Genomic DNA, 15,236 nt, shown 5'->3' with positions numbered 1-15,236 from the left:
ACCCAGGCATTTTTTTCTGTGGGGCTGAGATAAGCAGGCCCTCGGGCCCAGACACCCTTGCTGCTTCCTGGCTCAGGGAAATAAGCCTGACGCGCAGGCTGAAAGCTGTTTGAGGAACATAGCATCTGAGGAAACTGAGGCTTGATGTGGGTTGACTGAGGTAACAACTGGTTAGTTACAGAAATATGCTCAGATATATCTCAGAGGACTTGGCTCTCATTGTTCTGTGCCAATCTGGAGGGTTTCAAGGAGGAATCCCTAATTCCATAATCTCCATATGAATCACCCACTGTGGCATCTAAAATCCTCTCTTGCAGAACCTTCTCTAGCCCGTTCATGTTAGTGGCTCTGGGCAGAGGTGTGATGCTCAGGGAACCCCAGGGGTGAACACAAGTGATTGAGGGGGCAGGGTAGGCAAGGTGCTATGCAGCTGGGGGCCGGTGAGCCCTGCCTAACGCTATGGTCTTATTCCATCCCCAGATCCTTCTGACCCATCCCTTCTGCCATGAAGATTGCAGTGATTGGGCAAAGCCTGTTCGGCCAGGAAGTTTACTGCCACCTGAGGAAAGAGGGCCATGAGGTCGTGGGTGTGTTCACTGTTCCAGACAAGGATGGAAAGGCAGATCCCCTGGGTGAGTGGGTGCCTCGGAACAGGAAAGGGGCCCAGGCAGGCAGGTAGCAGTGGGCAGGGGGTGGTCACGGGCATCCCTGGCACCTTGAATCCTCAGGTGCCAATCAACTGCCAGGAGCAAAATAGAGACCCCTTGCCCACGTGATCATGGGATGGGGTTGTGTCCTGGAGAAATGCAGCCTGCCCCCAGGGCCCTGCTATGTGACCATTTCAGGCTTCACTGACCCCAGCATCAGGCTCTGAAAGGGCTGCCAGGTGAGGAACACCACAGGTCAGTGTTCTCAGATGTGGAACGTGCAAGCTATCCCCATCAATGGGAGTGCCTGTAGCACAAGGTGTTGAGCCCTGCCTTAGGAGTTTGTGTTCAAAGGATGGGGTGCTTGACCTATGTCACTTAGCATAATACCCTCCAGGTCCATTCATATGTGGAATTTAAGAAACAAAACAGAGTTCCATAGAGGAAGGGAGGGAAAAATAAAATCAGATGGAATCAGAGAGGGAGACAAACCATAAGAGACTCTTAGCTCTGGGAAACCAGCTGAGTGTTGCTGGAGGGGAGGTGGGGGGGAGATGGGGTAAAGGGGTGATGGGCATTAAGGAGGACATGTGACGTGATGAGTGCTTGATGTTTTAAGCAACTATGGATAACTGAACTCTACACTAATGATATATGTTAATTGAATTTAAATAAAATAAGATGAAAAAAGAATGAAGGGATGGGGTGGAGTCTGAGAGTTTGCATTTCTGATGAGCTCCCAGGTGATGCTGATACTCTGGCTCTAGGAGGAGCACTAGCTCCTCTAGGCTCTAGGAGTTTAAGAATCACTAGCCCCTGGGCAGGGGCCCTCTGCTCAAGTGAACAGACCCTCCAGGGATGTGCAGGTCCTCCTCAGGCCAGATGGAGGCAGAAAATAGAGCAGGGCTTAGAAATGGAAGGCCAGAGTGAGAAAGGAGCCTTGTGGGGCTAGCCAGGTGCCGGGCATAGGTCACAGGAGTAACAATCTCTCTAGACTGGGAAGCACAGCTGACCCCTGGATCCAGTTTCAGCACTGCTGAGATGCTAACCAGGCCTCAGTCTAGACTTGGTCCAGGTGTGACCCGTGACACAGCCTGACCTTTCCACAGCCTGAGCCCTGCCCTCAGCCACTGAGTGACCACTGATGTTAGTCTCTGGGACTAGACCCCAGATGGAGCTTCTGGGCCTTGACCCTGACCTTGGATGTATTGCAGAGACATAATCCTTTGATCACAGTGTGGACAGCATTTGCAGGCACAGTGCAATCTGCTCAGTTTGATCCCATCCTCCCTCAACACCCCCAAACTCAGAGCAGAGGCAGAGGGGGTGAGAGAGCGGGTCGAGGCCACTCAGGGGCCAGCCATCATGCTGACTGTGCTACCAGAATCCCATACAGGCATGTACTTGTTAGGTGCTGAAGATGGCAGGCAGAAGGAACTCCCAACCACGGGGTAGTGGCTGTAGGTGGCAGCTGGGGAAACAGAAGCAGCTGTGACTCCCAACACATGGAATCTTGGGGCTGTGATCCAGACCTGTAGGGACTGAGCATGCTGCTCATCGGGGCTGGAACTGGGCGGAGTAGGGGGTGCCTGCAAGCCGGGCCCCAATCCTGGAGGGCAGACCTGGCAGGGGGAAGGTGAACCCTGGGTCTCCTTCTGCAGATACTGAGAAAACGCTACTCTGGGAAGAGGGAAGACTCTACTGCCACTAGGGGGAGGAAACTGGGGGTGGGAGGGGGTGAGGGGGTGGTTTCAGTGGCTCAGGCCAGGAACCCTACAGAAAGGAGCACATCCCCGCTTTCCCCTTACACTCAGTCTGTCGGTCTCCTCAGGCAGCCCTTACCAGCAGCCCTTGACAGTAACCTGGGGACAGCACCACAAGGCTGCGGAAGGGGGTGGGTGAGGAGCAAAGTCTGGGTGAGGGGTGAGCTCGGACGTTTTGGTGGTCAGCTGTAGCCAGTGCACACAGAGCGGTCCCCTGGGTGCTGTCCCTGGGTGCCGTCCCCTGCCTGCCATCCCCTGGGTGCTCTCCCCTGGGTCCTCTCCCCAGTGTACCGTCCCCTGGGTGCCGTCCCCTGCATGCCGTCCCCTGGGTGCTGTCCCCTGCGTGCCGTCTGCTCTGTGCGGCCGGGGAGAGTCCCGCTGTGCTTGGGGCAGGCCGGGAGGGACAGGCTGTGGGCATGATGCTGGAGCCACTTTCCTGGGAAGGCCGCGGTGGCTGTGGGTGAGTGCCTGCAGGGAAGGCCCGTTTCTCACCTGCTGTCCCACAGGCCTGGAAGCCGAGAAGGATGGAGTGCCGGTGTTCAAGTTCCCCCGCTGGCGGGTGAAAGGACAGGCTCTGCCTGAGGTGGTGGCGAAATACCAGGCTTTGGGTGCAGAGCTCAACGTCCTGCCCTTCTGCAGCCAGTTCATCCCCATGGAGGTCATCAGAGCCCCCAGCCACGGCTCCATCATCTACCACCCAAGTCTGCTCCCCCGGCACCGAGGGGCCTCGGCCATCAACTGGTGAGACAGGGAGAGACACCCCGTCTGCCAGGAAGTCATCCTGCCCTAGCCCAGAGCTTGGGCCTGGGGCGCAGAGTAGGTGTCAGGCAAGGGTCTGTCCGGGGCTCCAGCTGGCATCCACACAGCAGACTGGTGAGGCGTGATCGTAGTCAAGTGTGCCAGAGAGGACTGGGGACAGGCCTTGGCAAGCACTCTGCCTTCCCACCGTAAACTGTGAAGTGGGCAGCAGTCTCACTGGGACACAGAGGGCTAAGATGCTCACCCCAGGGTACGAAGCCAGGCAGAATGGCCAGAGGCCACACCCACTGCCAGGACACAGTGGCATCCCACTCAGAAAGGAGAGACATGAAGTAAAGGGTTACCTGAATGAGATGGTTTGACATGATAAGTGCTCAGACGAAAGGGAAGCTATGACGGATGCGTGGTGCAGTTTGGTTGGGTGGTAGCAAGGAGAAACATCTGAGCTGGGCAGAGTGGGGTTCAGGCTCCCTGACTTCTGGGTACACCTCTTCCCTTCTCTGGGTCTCCGTTTCCTCATCTGTAAAGGGACACCTATTGGGTGTCACATCACATCAGGGTGTCTACCATGACACCTAGCACGTGGTTGGTGTCAGTAAATACCTTCCCCTTCCAGGTCTCACCAGAGCAGGGTGGGGCATGAAGGGGGTTGTCAGAGGCTGACTGGGGGCACAGGAGCTGCCCTCAGTTTGCCCTTGTCCCTGGTCCTTCCTCCTGGACTCAGGCTTTCCCACTTGTGCTTCCCAGGACACTCATTCACGGAGACAAGAAAGGGGGCTTTACCATCTTCTGGGCAGATGATGGTCTGGACACGGGAGACCTCCTGCTCCAGAAGGAGTGTGAGATCCTCCCGGACGACACTGTGAGCACCCTGTACAACCGCTTCCTCTTCCCTGAAGGCATCAAAGGGATGGTAAGGGCTGGGAGCCGGCCATGCCCACGTGGGCCTCCTCGTTCTGGTACCCTCTCTAGGCCTAACTGTTTTCCCCAGGTCCTGGGTTCTGCAGGGAGAGAGAGCTCTAATTTCAGAGTTCCAGAGAGGGAGGACTAGGACATGCAAGGTATTGTGTTAGGCAAGACTCATGTTTACAACGTACAGAACCCAATTCAAAAAGCTTAATTCCAAAAGGGGACATTTTTGGCTCAGAGGAGATAAAAGGCCAGGCTGGTGGCAAGCATGGCTGCGTCTAGAGGCATAAGCTCTATCATAGGACTCTGTCCCCCTGTTGTCCTACTGGTTCTACTCATCTGTTTGATTAGCTTTATCTTCAGGTGGGCTGCCCTTAAATGGGAGGAAAGGCAGTCCCTGGTGGCTCGAGACTTGTACCTCTGGATTATAAGGGAAGAAAAACTCTTCTCACAGAATTCATGAACGAGAAATTAGAGAAGCCCACCTGTGGTCCCACGCACACTAAGTTGTCTGCAGGAGAGTGTTCTGTTATCTGAACAGGCCCGACAGGAGGGAGGTCAGACACCACTGTGCTTGGCACAGCAGGCAGGCTCTGAGGGCATGACCCCCAAGGAGGCCAGCCAGGGTTGGCCAGAAGCAGACACATGTTCCAGACATGTAGACTTCTGTTCCATCCGTGCAGACATGGATTCCAGCAGCAGGAGGAGTCAGAGAGAAGGAAGAGGAGAGCGTTCCCTGTTTGGACTAAGCAACGAGCACAGCAGTGACAGGAGTGTTCACTGCTGCCCTGTCGTCAGCCATCCCCTTCCCTCCTCTCCTGCTTCTTGCCAGCCACCTTTTATTCTTCACATTGTGTCAAACAAGACGCCTCTTATATGCTCTCCCATGGAGTCCCCCTTATCATAAGAGTGCCGAACAGAGTAGGCTTGCTGGAGATGTGATATGAGACAGAGAAAGGGATTATCTGGCACATTCACTAAAAACATCCTTTTAGGGCTGCGCTGTTCAGTATGGCAGCCGTTAGTCACATGCAGCTATTACATTAATTACATTGAATTTTAATTAAAAATGGAGTTCTTCAGTCCCACTAGCTACCTTTCAAGTCCCTAGGACTGGAACTACACATGGTCGATGGCCATCGTATTGGACGTTCTGATGATAGAACATGGCCATCACCACAGAACATTCTGCTGGCCAGTTCTGTTTTAGACATTTCTGACACTCATCACTTCTTGGTTTAGGAGGCTTGGGGCTCTCCCGCAGGACCCCTTCAGGATGGGCCCAGGCTCCTGGGCTCTCCTCCCCACGTTCTTGATTCCTTCTACCACAACCTTCCTCTTTTCCTTAACAGAAACTGCTTCCTGCTTAATCTCAGACCTCCAAACACATCATGGGGCTCAGGAGGCATTGTCCTCAAGAGAAGGAAGGTTTAGATGAAACCATGGGAATCTGTGTTTGTTACATCTATACAGGGCTTTGTAGTTTATATAATCTTCTAAGATCTCAGAAGGTACAAGTTTTTTATTTTCTCATGTGTTTTATTGAGGTTCAATATGCCAACATATAATATAACCCCCCAGTGTTCATCCAATAAAGTGCCCCCCCTCAGGGCCCAACAGCCAGTCACCCCATCCCCCCTGGCCACCTCCCCTTCTGTAACCCTTTGTTCATTTCCCGGAGTTAAGAGGCTTTCATGGTTTGTCACCCTTTCTAATTTTTCCCACTCAGTTTCCCCTCCTTTCCCTTAAAATCCCTTTCACTATTGCTTATATTCCCTGTATGAGTGAAACCATATGATGATTGTCCTTCTCCAATTGACTTACTTCCCTCAGCATAATACCCTCCAGTTCATCCACGTTGAAGCAAATGGTGGGTATTTGTCGTTTCTAATGGCTGAGGAATATTCCATTGTATACCTAGACCACATCTTCTTTATCCATTCATCTTTCGATGGACACCGAGGCTCCTTCCACAGTTTGGCTATTGTGGAATTGCTGTTATAAACATCGGGGTGCAGGTGTCCTGGCGTTTCATTGCATCTGAATCTTTGGGGTAAATCCCTAACAGTGCAATTGCTGGGTCGTAGAGCAGGTCTATTTTTAACTCTTTGAGGAACCTCCACACAATTTTCCGGAGTGGCTGCACCAGTTCACATTCCCACCAACAGTGTAAGAGGGTTCCCTTTTCTCCACATCCTCTCCAACATTTGTGGTTTCCTGCCTTGTTAATTTTCCCCATTCTCACTGCTGTGAGGTGGTATCTCATTGTGGTTTTGATTTGTATTTCCCTGATGGCAAGTGATGCAGAGCATTTTCTCATGTGCATGTTGGCCATGTCTATGTCTTCCTCTGTGAGATTTCTCTTCATGTCTTTTGCCCATTTCATGATTGGATTGTTTGTTTCTTTGCTGTTGAGTTTAATAAGTTCTTTATAGATCTTGGATACTAGCCCTTTATCTGATACGTCATTTGCAAATATCTTCTCCCATTCTGTAGGTTGTCTTTTAGTTTTGTTGACTGTATCCTTTGCTGTGCAAAAGCTTCTTATCTTGATGAAGTCCCAATAGTTAATTTTTGCTTTTGTTTCTTTTGCCTTCGTGGATGTATCTTGCAAGAAATTACTGTGGCCAAGTTCAAAAAGGGTGTTGCCTGTGTTCTCCTCTAGGATTTTGATGGAATCTTGTCTCACATTTAGATCTTTCATCCATTTTGAGTTTATCTTTGTGTATGGTGAAAGAGAGTGGTCTAGTTTCATTCTTCTGCATATGGATGTCCAATTTTCCCAGCACCATTTATTGAAGAGACTTTCTTCCAGGGGAGAGTCTTTCCTGCTTTGTTGAATATTAGTTGACCATAAAGTTCAGGGTCTCCTCTGGGTTCTCTATTCTGTTCCATTGATCTATGTGTCTGTTTTTGTGCCAGTACCACACTGTCTTGATGGCCACAGCTTTGTAGTACAACTTAAAACCCGGCATTGTGATGCCCCCAGCTATGGTTTTCTTTTTTAAAATTCTCCTGGCTATTCGGGGTCTTTTCTGATTCCACACAAATCTTAAAATAATTTGTTCTAACTATCTGAAGAAAGTCCATGGTATTTTGATAGGGATTGCATTGAACGTGTAAATTGCCCTGGGTCACATTGACATTTTCACAATATTAATTCTGCCAATCCATGAGCATGGAATATTTTTCCATCTCTTTGTGTCTTCCTCAATTTCTTCAGAAGTGTTCTATAGTTTTTAGGGTATAGTTCCTTTACCTCTTTGGTTAGGTTTATTCCTAGGTACCTTATGCTTTTGGGTGTAATTGTAAATGGGATTGACTCCTTAATTTCTCTTTCTTCAGTCTCATTGTTAGTGTATAGAAATGCCACTGACTTCTGGGCATTGATTTGTATCCTGCCACACTGCTGAATTGCTGTATGAGTTCTAGCAATCTTGGGGTGGAGTTTTTGGGTTTTCTAGGTAGAGTATCATGTCATCGGCAAAGAGGGAGAGTTTGACTTCTTCTTTGCCAATTTGAATGCCTTTAATGTCTTTTTGTAGTCTGATTGCTGAAGCTAGGACTTCCAGTACTATGTTGAATAGCAGTGGTGAGAGTGGACATCCCTGTCTTGTTCCTGATCTTAGGGGAAAGGCTCCCAGTGCTTCCCCATTGAGAATGATATTTTCTGTGGGCTTTTCGTACATGGCTTTTAAGATGTTGAGGAATGTTCCCTCTATCCCTACGCTCTGAAGAGTTTTGATCAGGAATGGATGCTGTATTTTGTCAAATGCTTTCTCTGCATCTAAAGAGAGGATCATATGGTTCTTGTTTTTTCTCTTGCTCATATGATGAATCACATTGATTGTTTTATGAGTGTTGAACCAGCCTTGTGTCCCGGGGATAAATCCTACTTGGTCATGGTGAATAATTTTCTTAATGTGTTGTTGGATCCTATTGGCTAGTATCTTGTTGAGAATTTTTGCATCCATGTTCATCAGGGATATTGGTCTGTAATTGTCCTTTTTGGTGGGGTCTTTGTCTGGTTTTGTAATTAAGGTGATGCTGGCCTCATAGAACGAATTTGGAAGTACTCCATCTCTTTCTATCTTTCCGAACAGCTTTAGTAGAATAGGTATGGTTTCTTTTTTAAACGTTTGATAGAATTCCCCTGGGAAGCCATCTGGCCCTGGACTCTTGTGTCTTGGGAGGTTTTTGATGACTGCTTCAATTTCCTTCCTGGTTATTGGCCTGTTCAGGTTTTCTATTTCTTCCTGTTCCAGTCTTGGTAGTTTGTGGCTTTCCAGGAATGTGTCCATTTCTTCTAGATTGCCTAATTTATTGGTGTATAGCTTTTCATAATATGTTTTTAAAATCGTTTGTATTTCCTTGGTGTTGGTAGTGATCTCTCCTTTCCTATTCATGATTTTATTAATTTGAGTCTTCTCCCTCTTCTTTTTAATAAGACTGGCTAATGGTTTATCTATCTTATTAATTCTTTTAAAGAACCAACTCCTGGTTTTGTTGATCTGTTCCACAGTTCTTCTGGTCTCGATTTCATTGAGTTCTGCTCGATTCTTAATTAACTCTCTTCTTTTGCTGGGTGTAGGATCCATTTGTTGTTTTTTCTCTAGCTCCTTTATGTGTAAGGTTAGCTTTTGTATTTGAGTTGTTTCCAGTTTTTGAATGGATGCTTGTATTGCGATGTATTTCCCCCTTAGGACTGCTTTTGCTGTATCCCAAAGATTTTGAACGGTTGTATCTTCATTTTCATTAGTTTCCATGAATCCTTTTAATTCTTCCTTAATTTCCTGGTTGACCCTTTCATCTTTTAGCAGGATGGTCCTTAACCTCCACGTGTTTGAATTCCTTCCAAACTTCTTGTTGTGATTGAGTTCTAATTTCAAGGCATTATGGTCTGAGAATATGCAGGGGATGATCCCAATCTTTTGGAATCAGTTCAGACCCGATTTGTGACCCAGTATGTGGTCTATTCTGGAGAAAGTTCCATGTGCACTTGAGAAGAATGTGTATTCAGTTGAGTTTGGATGTAAAGTTCTGTAGATATCTGTGAAATCCATCTGGTCCAGTGTATCATTTAAAGTTCTCGTTTCTTTGTAGATGTTCTGCTTAGAAGACCTATCGAGGGAGAAAGAGGTAGATTGAAGTCACCAAGTATAAGTGTATTATTATCTAAGTATTTCTTCACTTTGGTTATTAATTGACTTAAATATTTGGCAGCTCCCACATTCAGGGCATATATATTGAGGATTGTTAAGTACTCTTGTTGGATAGATCCTTTAAGTATGATATAGTGTCCCTCTTCATCTCTCACTACAGTCTTTGAGGTAAATTTTAGTTTATCTGATAAAAGGATCTACCCCTGCTCTCTTTTGAGGACCATTTGAATGGTAAATGGTTCTCCAACCTTTTATTTTCAGGCTGTAGGTGTCCTTCTGTCTAAAATGAGTCTCTGTAGACAGCAAATAGATGGGTCCTGCCTTTTTATCCAGTCTGAAACCCTGCGCCTTTTGATGGGGTCATTAAGCCCGTTCACGTTCAGAGTTACTATTGAAAGAAATGAGTTTAGTGTCATCATGATATCTATTCAGTCCTTCTTTTTGTGGATTGTTCCACTGAACTTCTTCTTAAAGGGGAATTTTAAGAGCCCCCCTTAAAATATCTTGCAGAGCTGGTTTGCAGGTCACATATTCATTCTTTCAGTTCCTGCCTTCTTGGAAGCTCTTTATCTCTCCTTCCATTTTGAATGAGAGCCTTGCTGGATATAGTATTCTTGGTTGCATGTTCTTCTCATTTAGGACCCTGAATATATTGACCCTGAATATATTCTGCCAGCCCTTTCTGGCCTGCCAGGTCTCTGTGGAAAGGTCTGCTGTTACCCTAATATTCCTCCCCATAAAAGTCAGGGATTTCTTGTCTCTGGCTGCTTTAAGGATCTTCTATTTATCTTTGGAATTTGCAAGCTTCACTATTAAATGTCGATGTATTGAACAGTTTTTATTGATTTTAGGGGGGGATCTCTCTATTTCCTGGATCTGAATGCCTGTTTCCCTTCCCAGATTAGGAAAGTTTTCAGCTATGATTTATTCAAATAATATTCTGGCCCTCTGTCCCTTTCGGCGCCCTCGGGAACCCCAATTAAACGTAGGTTTTTCTTCCTCAGACTGTCGTTTATTTCCCTTAATCTATCTTCATGGTCTTTTAATTGTTTGTCTCTTTTTCCCTCAGTTTCTGTCTTTGCCATCAGCTTGTCTTCTATGTCTTTGCCATCAACTTGTCTTCTATGTCACTTGCTTGTTCTTCCACCTCGTTAACCCTCGTCGTTAGGACTTCTAGTTTGGATTGCATCTCATTCAATTGATTTTTAATTGCTGCCTGACTGGATCTAAATTTTGCAGTCATGAAGTCTCTTGAGTCCTTTATGCTTTTTTCTAGAGCCACCAGTAGCTGTATAATAGTGCTTCTGAATTGGCTTTCTGACATTGAATTGTAATCCGGATTTTGTAACTCTGTGGGAGAGAGGACTGTTTCTGATTCTTTCTTTTGAGGTGAGGTTTTCCTTCTAGTCATTTTGCTCAGTGCAGAGTGGCCAAAAACAAGTTGTATTGGGAAAAGGAGAAAAAGAGAGGAGAGAAAGAAGGAAAGAAAAGAGAAAAAGAAAAAAGGAAGAAAAAGAGAAAGAAAAAGAAAGAAAGGAAAAAAAAGCGTGGGGAAAGCAAAGAGAAATCAAAAAGAAAAAAGAAAAGAAAAGAAAAACCACGGGGGAGTATCTTCTGATTTCTGTATACTTTAAGTCCCTTGACTTCCCCTGGAACTTGCCCGTGTAGCTGGTCTTCTGGGGGAGGGGACTGTTGTGCCGATTTTCAGGTGTTAGCACTTGACAGAGCTGCTCTGCCCCCTGCCTGGTGCAGGGCTCATTGGGGGTTGTTTACCCCGTGAGGCCCCAGGAGGAACAACCCCAGTGGCGGGGCCAGCTCTGAGCCCTGGAGTCAGCTCCCGCAGTAACTACGGGGCTCTCCGTCTGCAGGACCTGGAGGCTCCGGGGCGGGGCCGCTGATCTGCTCAGCTCGGGGCAGGAGCGTCCTTGCTGTCCTGGGCCCTCCCGGCCTCTGCCTGTCCCGGGGGGAGGCCGGATCCTGGGCTGTGTCCCGGCGCCCTGTGCTCCGGGGCCTGCGCTGTTGGATTCGCGCTCCCGCCCCGCAGCCCCCTCCGCGGAGCCGCCGCCCGAGCCCCTCCGAGCTGCTCCGGGTCCCGTGCGCGCTGCAGCCCTTAGGGAGCTCGGCGCACTCTCCCGGGGCGCAGGTGTCTGTTAGTGTCCCCGGGAGCCCGAGGGCATCCCCGCTCTCCTGGGTCCTGCTCCAACTCCCTGCGAGCCCATTTCCACCCGGGAAGGTTGGTGCAGCTCCTGCTTCTCCGGGACGGCGCTCTCCTGTCTTGGGGACACTCGCCCGGGCCTCAGCCCGGCTCCTCGCGGGGCCCCTCCCCCTTGGAGGCCTTTTGTTTCTTTATTTCTTTTTCCCCGTCTTCCTACCTTGATAGAAGCGCGAACTCTTCTCACTGTAGCATTCCAGCTGGTCTCTCTTTAAATCTCAGGCCGAAAACGTAGATTTTCAGGATGATTTGAAGGTTATCTAGGTAATTTGGTGGGGACAAGTGATTTGGGGACCCTACTCTTCCGCCATCTTGCCCCTCCCCCCTGGGTGCAATTGTAGATGGGATTGACTCCTTAATTTCTCTTTCTTCAGTCTCATTGTTAGTGTATAGAAATGTCACTGATTTCTGGGTATTGGTTTTGTATCCTGCCACACTGCCAAATTGCTGTATGAGTTCTAGCAATCTTGGGGTGGAGGTTTTTGGGTTTTCTAGGTAGCGTATCATGTCATCGGCAAAGAGGGAGAGTTTGACTTCTTCTTTGCCAATTTGAATGCCTTTTATGTCTTTTTGTTGCCTTATTGCTGAGGCTAGGACTATGTTGAATAGCAGTGGTGAGAGTGGACATCCCTGTCTTGTTCCTGATCTTAGGGGAAAGGCTCTCAGTGTTTCCCCATTGAGAATGATATTTGCCATGAGCTTTCCGTAGATGGCTTTTAAGATGCTGAGAATGTTCCCTCTATCCCTACACTCTGAAGAGTTTTGATCAGGAATAGATGCTGTATTTTGTCAAATGCTTTGTCTGCATCTACTGAGAGGATCATATGGTTCTTGTTTTTTCTCTTGCTGATATGATGAATCACATTGATTGCTTTACGAGTGTTGAACCAGCCTTGCATCCCGCGGATAAATCCCTCTTGGTCAAGGTGAGTAATCTTCTTAATGTATTGTTGGATCTATTGGCTAGTATCTTGTTGAGAATTTTTGCATCTGTATTCATCAGGGATATTGGTCTATAATTCTCGTTTTTGGAGAATTTTTGCATCTGTATTCATCAGGGATATTGATCTATAATTCTCCTCTTTGTCTGGTTTTGGAATTAAGGTGATGCTGGCCTCATAGAACGAGTTTGGAAGTATTCAATCCCTTTCTATCTGTTGGAACAGCTTTAGTAGAATAGATATTGTTTCTTCTTTAAACGTTTGATAGAATTCCCCTGGGAAACCATCTGGCCCTGGACTTTTGTGTCTTGGGAGGTTTTTGATGACTGCTTCAATTTCCTCTCTGGTTATTGGCCTGTTCAGGTTTTCTATTTCTTCCTGTTCCAGTTTGGTAGTTTGTGGTTTTCCAGAAATGCATCCATTTCTTCTAGCTGCCTAATTTATTGGCGTAGAGCTGCTCATAATATGTTTTTAAAATCGTTTGTATTTCCTTGGTATTGGTTGTGATCTCTCCTTTTTCATTCATGATTTTATTAATTTGAGTCTCTTTTCTTTTTTTTTTTAAATAAGACTTGCTAGGGGTTTATCTATCTTATAATTCTTTCAAAGAAACAACTCCTGGTTTTGTTGACATGTTCTACAGTTCTTCTGGTCTCTATGTCATTGAGTTCTGCTCAAATCTTTATTATCTCCATTCTTCTGCTTGATGTAGGTTTTATTTGCCCTTCTTTCTCCAGTTCCTTTAGGTGCAAGCTTAGCTTGTGCATTTGAGTTTTTTCCAATTTTTTGAGGGGTGCTTGTTTTGGGATGTATTTCCCTCTTAGGACTGCTTTTGCTGTATCCCAAAGATTTTGAACGATTGTATCTTCATTTTCATTAGTTTCCAGGAATCTTTTTAATTTTTCTCTAATTTCCTGGTTGATCCTTTCATCTTTATTTTTATTTATTTTTTTATTTTATTTTTATTTTTTTAAAGATGTTATTTATTTATTCATGAGAGACCAGAGAGAAAGTTCCATGTGCCTTTGAGAAGAATGTGTATTCAGTTGTGTTTGGATACAAAGTTCTGTAGATATCTGTGAAATTCATCTGGTCCAATCTATCATTTAAAGCTCTTGTTTCTTTGCTGATGTTCTGCTTAGAAAATCTGTCATTTGCAAAAAGTGCTGTGTTGAAGTCTCCTACTATTAGTGTGTCATTATCTAAGTATCTCTTTGCTTTGGTTATTAATTGATTGATATACTTGACAGCTCTCTCATTAGGAGTATAAATATTCATGATTGTTAGGTCTTCTTGTTGGATAGATCCTTTATGTATAATATAGTGTCCCTCTTCATCTCTGACTACAGTCTTTGGGATAAACTCTAATTTATCTGATATGAGTTTTGCTATCCCAGCTTTCTTTTGAGGATCATTTGAGTGAAAAATTGTTCTCCACCCTTTCATTTTCAGGCTGGAGGTGTCCTTACATCTCAAACGAGTTTCTTGTAGACAGCAAATAGATGCGTCTTGCTTTTTTATCCAGTCCAATACCCTGTGTCTTTTGATGGGATCATTTAGCCCATTCACGTTCATAGAGTAACTATTAAAATATATGAATTTAGTGTCATCCTATTACTTATTCAGTCCCTGTTTTTATGGATTGTTTCTTTGCACTTCCTTTTTCTTTTACAGGGCCCCCTTTAATATTTACAAGATCTTCTATATAATCATCTAAAGCCATGTTGTGATAGAGGGGCTGGGGTTTTGTACTCATTGTTTAGATCGGAATTAGATTCAGGCCAACTGCACCCATTCCTCTAATGGATATTCCTTGGGAGCCCATTGTGTACAAGGTGTGGGGCCAGGCAAGTCTGGTCAGCATGGGGCTGGCCCCAGGCTCATGGTGAACCCAGGGCCTGGGAGGAGAGGGAGGGTTGTAATGCTGGGGACACCAACTGACCTGGTCTCCTTAGGTGCAGGCCGTGAGACTGATCGCTGAGGGCAAAGCCCCCAGACTCCCTCAGCCTGAGGAAGGAGCCACGTACGAGGGCATTCAGAAGAAAGAAACAGCCAAGGTCAGTGCAGGGCCCTGCCCACCCAAAGCCTGCCTGTGCATGGGCTGTGGTGCAGAGGGTATCCCAGGGAAGCTGGGATTCAGGCTGGATGGCCATGTTGTAATTATTTAAGGCCTGAAGAAAGAGCAGCCCAAGCAGGAGAAGCATGAGCAAAGCTCCTGTGGCACCTGGACAGGCAGCGAGCAAGAGTGTGTTCTGGGTTCTCTGGTCTTCTTGGGGAAGAGTGGGCAGGCAGGGTCCCCATGGAGAAGAGCTGGGGTGGAGCAGTGTGTGAGAAACCAGCCATAAGCTGGAAATCTCTAAGATGGGGTGTGAGAGGTAATTCAGTTTCTTGGAGCTATCACAGCCTTGCGGAGTGGGGGTAGGGGGCTATATGGGCTGTGCCTCTGCTTAAGGCTTATGGGGTACATAGGGATCTGTATGAGCCCTGCAGATGAAGAGAAGCTGAATGGCCCTGCACTCTTCTGGGGAGGCTGTGTGAAGCTTTGGCCGTCTTAACAGAGTGTTCTCTTCTCCAATCATCCTGAAGTTTACACAACCAGTGAAAGACTGGGGTCAGAGAGCATCCAGAACCAGGGTCCCGGGGAGAGCACTATCCCAGCTCAGGGACTCAGACCAGTGTCCAATAGGAAGCCAGAGTTCCCCAGCTCCCTCCTCCACCCAGTCAGGGGTCATCAGGGCACTGGTGGTATGGGGGGGTAATTGGTTGTTGGGGGTTAGGGGAGGCAGGGGAGGGCAGAGGATGTCCAAAGAGTAGGGAAGAGACTGAGTATACACATGTTGCCC

The 15,236-nt window shown here is 47.0% G+C and overlaps 1 protein-coding gene across 4 annotated transcripts in view; it reads left to right on the top strand.

Annotated features, from left to right (window-relative positions):
- The window catches only part of ALDH1L1 (aldehyde dehydrogenase 1 family member L1), a 111,243-nt gene that overhangs the window by 20,773 nt on the left and 75,234 nt on the right, over nucleotides 1–15,236 (top strand). For all 4 annotated transcript variants that reach the window (XM_055344166.1, XM_055344164.1, XM_055344165.1 and 1 more), the window contains exons 2-5: nucleotides 481–632; nucleotides 2,917–3,151; nucleotides 3,917–4,082; nucleotides 14,349–14,450. In XM_055344166.1, the coding sequence (XP_055200141.1) occupies nucleotides 506–632; nucleotides 2,917–3,151; nucleotides 3,917–4,082; nucleotides 14,349–14,450 (630 nt within the window). In that variant the 5' untranslated portion in view covers nucleotides 481–505. The remainder of the gene's footprint in view (nucleotides 1–480; nucleotides 633–2,916; nucleotides 3,152–3,916; nucleotides 4,083–14,348; nucleotides 14,451–15,236) is intronic.

Source organism: Nyctereutes procyonoides, unplaced genomic scaffold (assembly GCF_905146905.1).
Source record: "Nyctereutes procyonoides isolate TBG_1078 unplaced genomic scaffold, NYPRO_anot_genome, whole genome shotgun sequence".
In the NCBI taxonomy this organism is placed as follows: Eukaryota; Metazoa; Chordata; class Mammalia; order Carnivora; family Canidae; genus Nyctereutes; species Nyctereutes procyonoides.
Note: the sequence above shows the minus strand (reverse complement) of the source record. Positions and strands in the feature narration are given on the sequence as shown.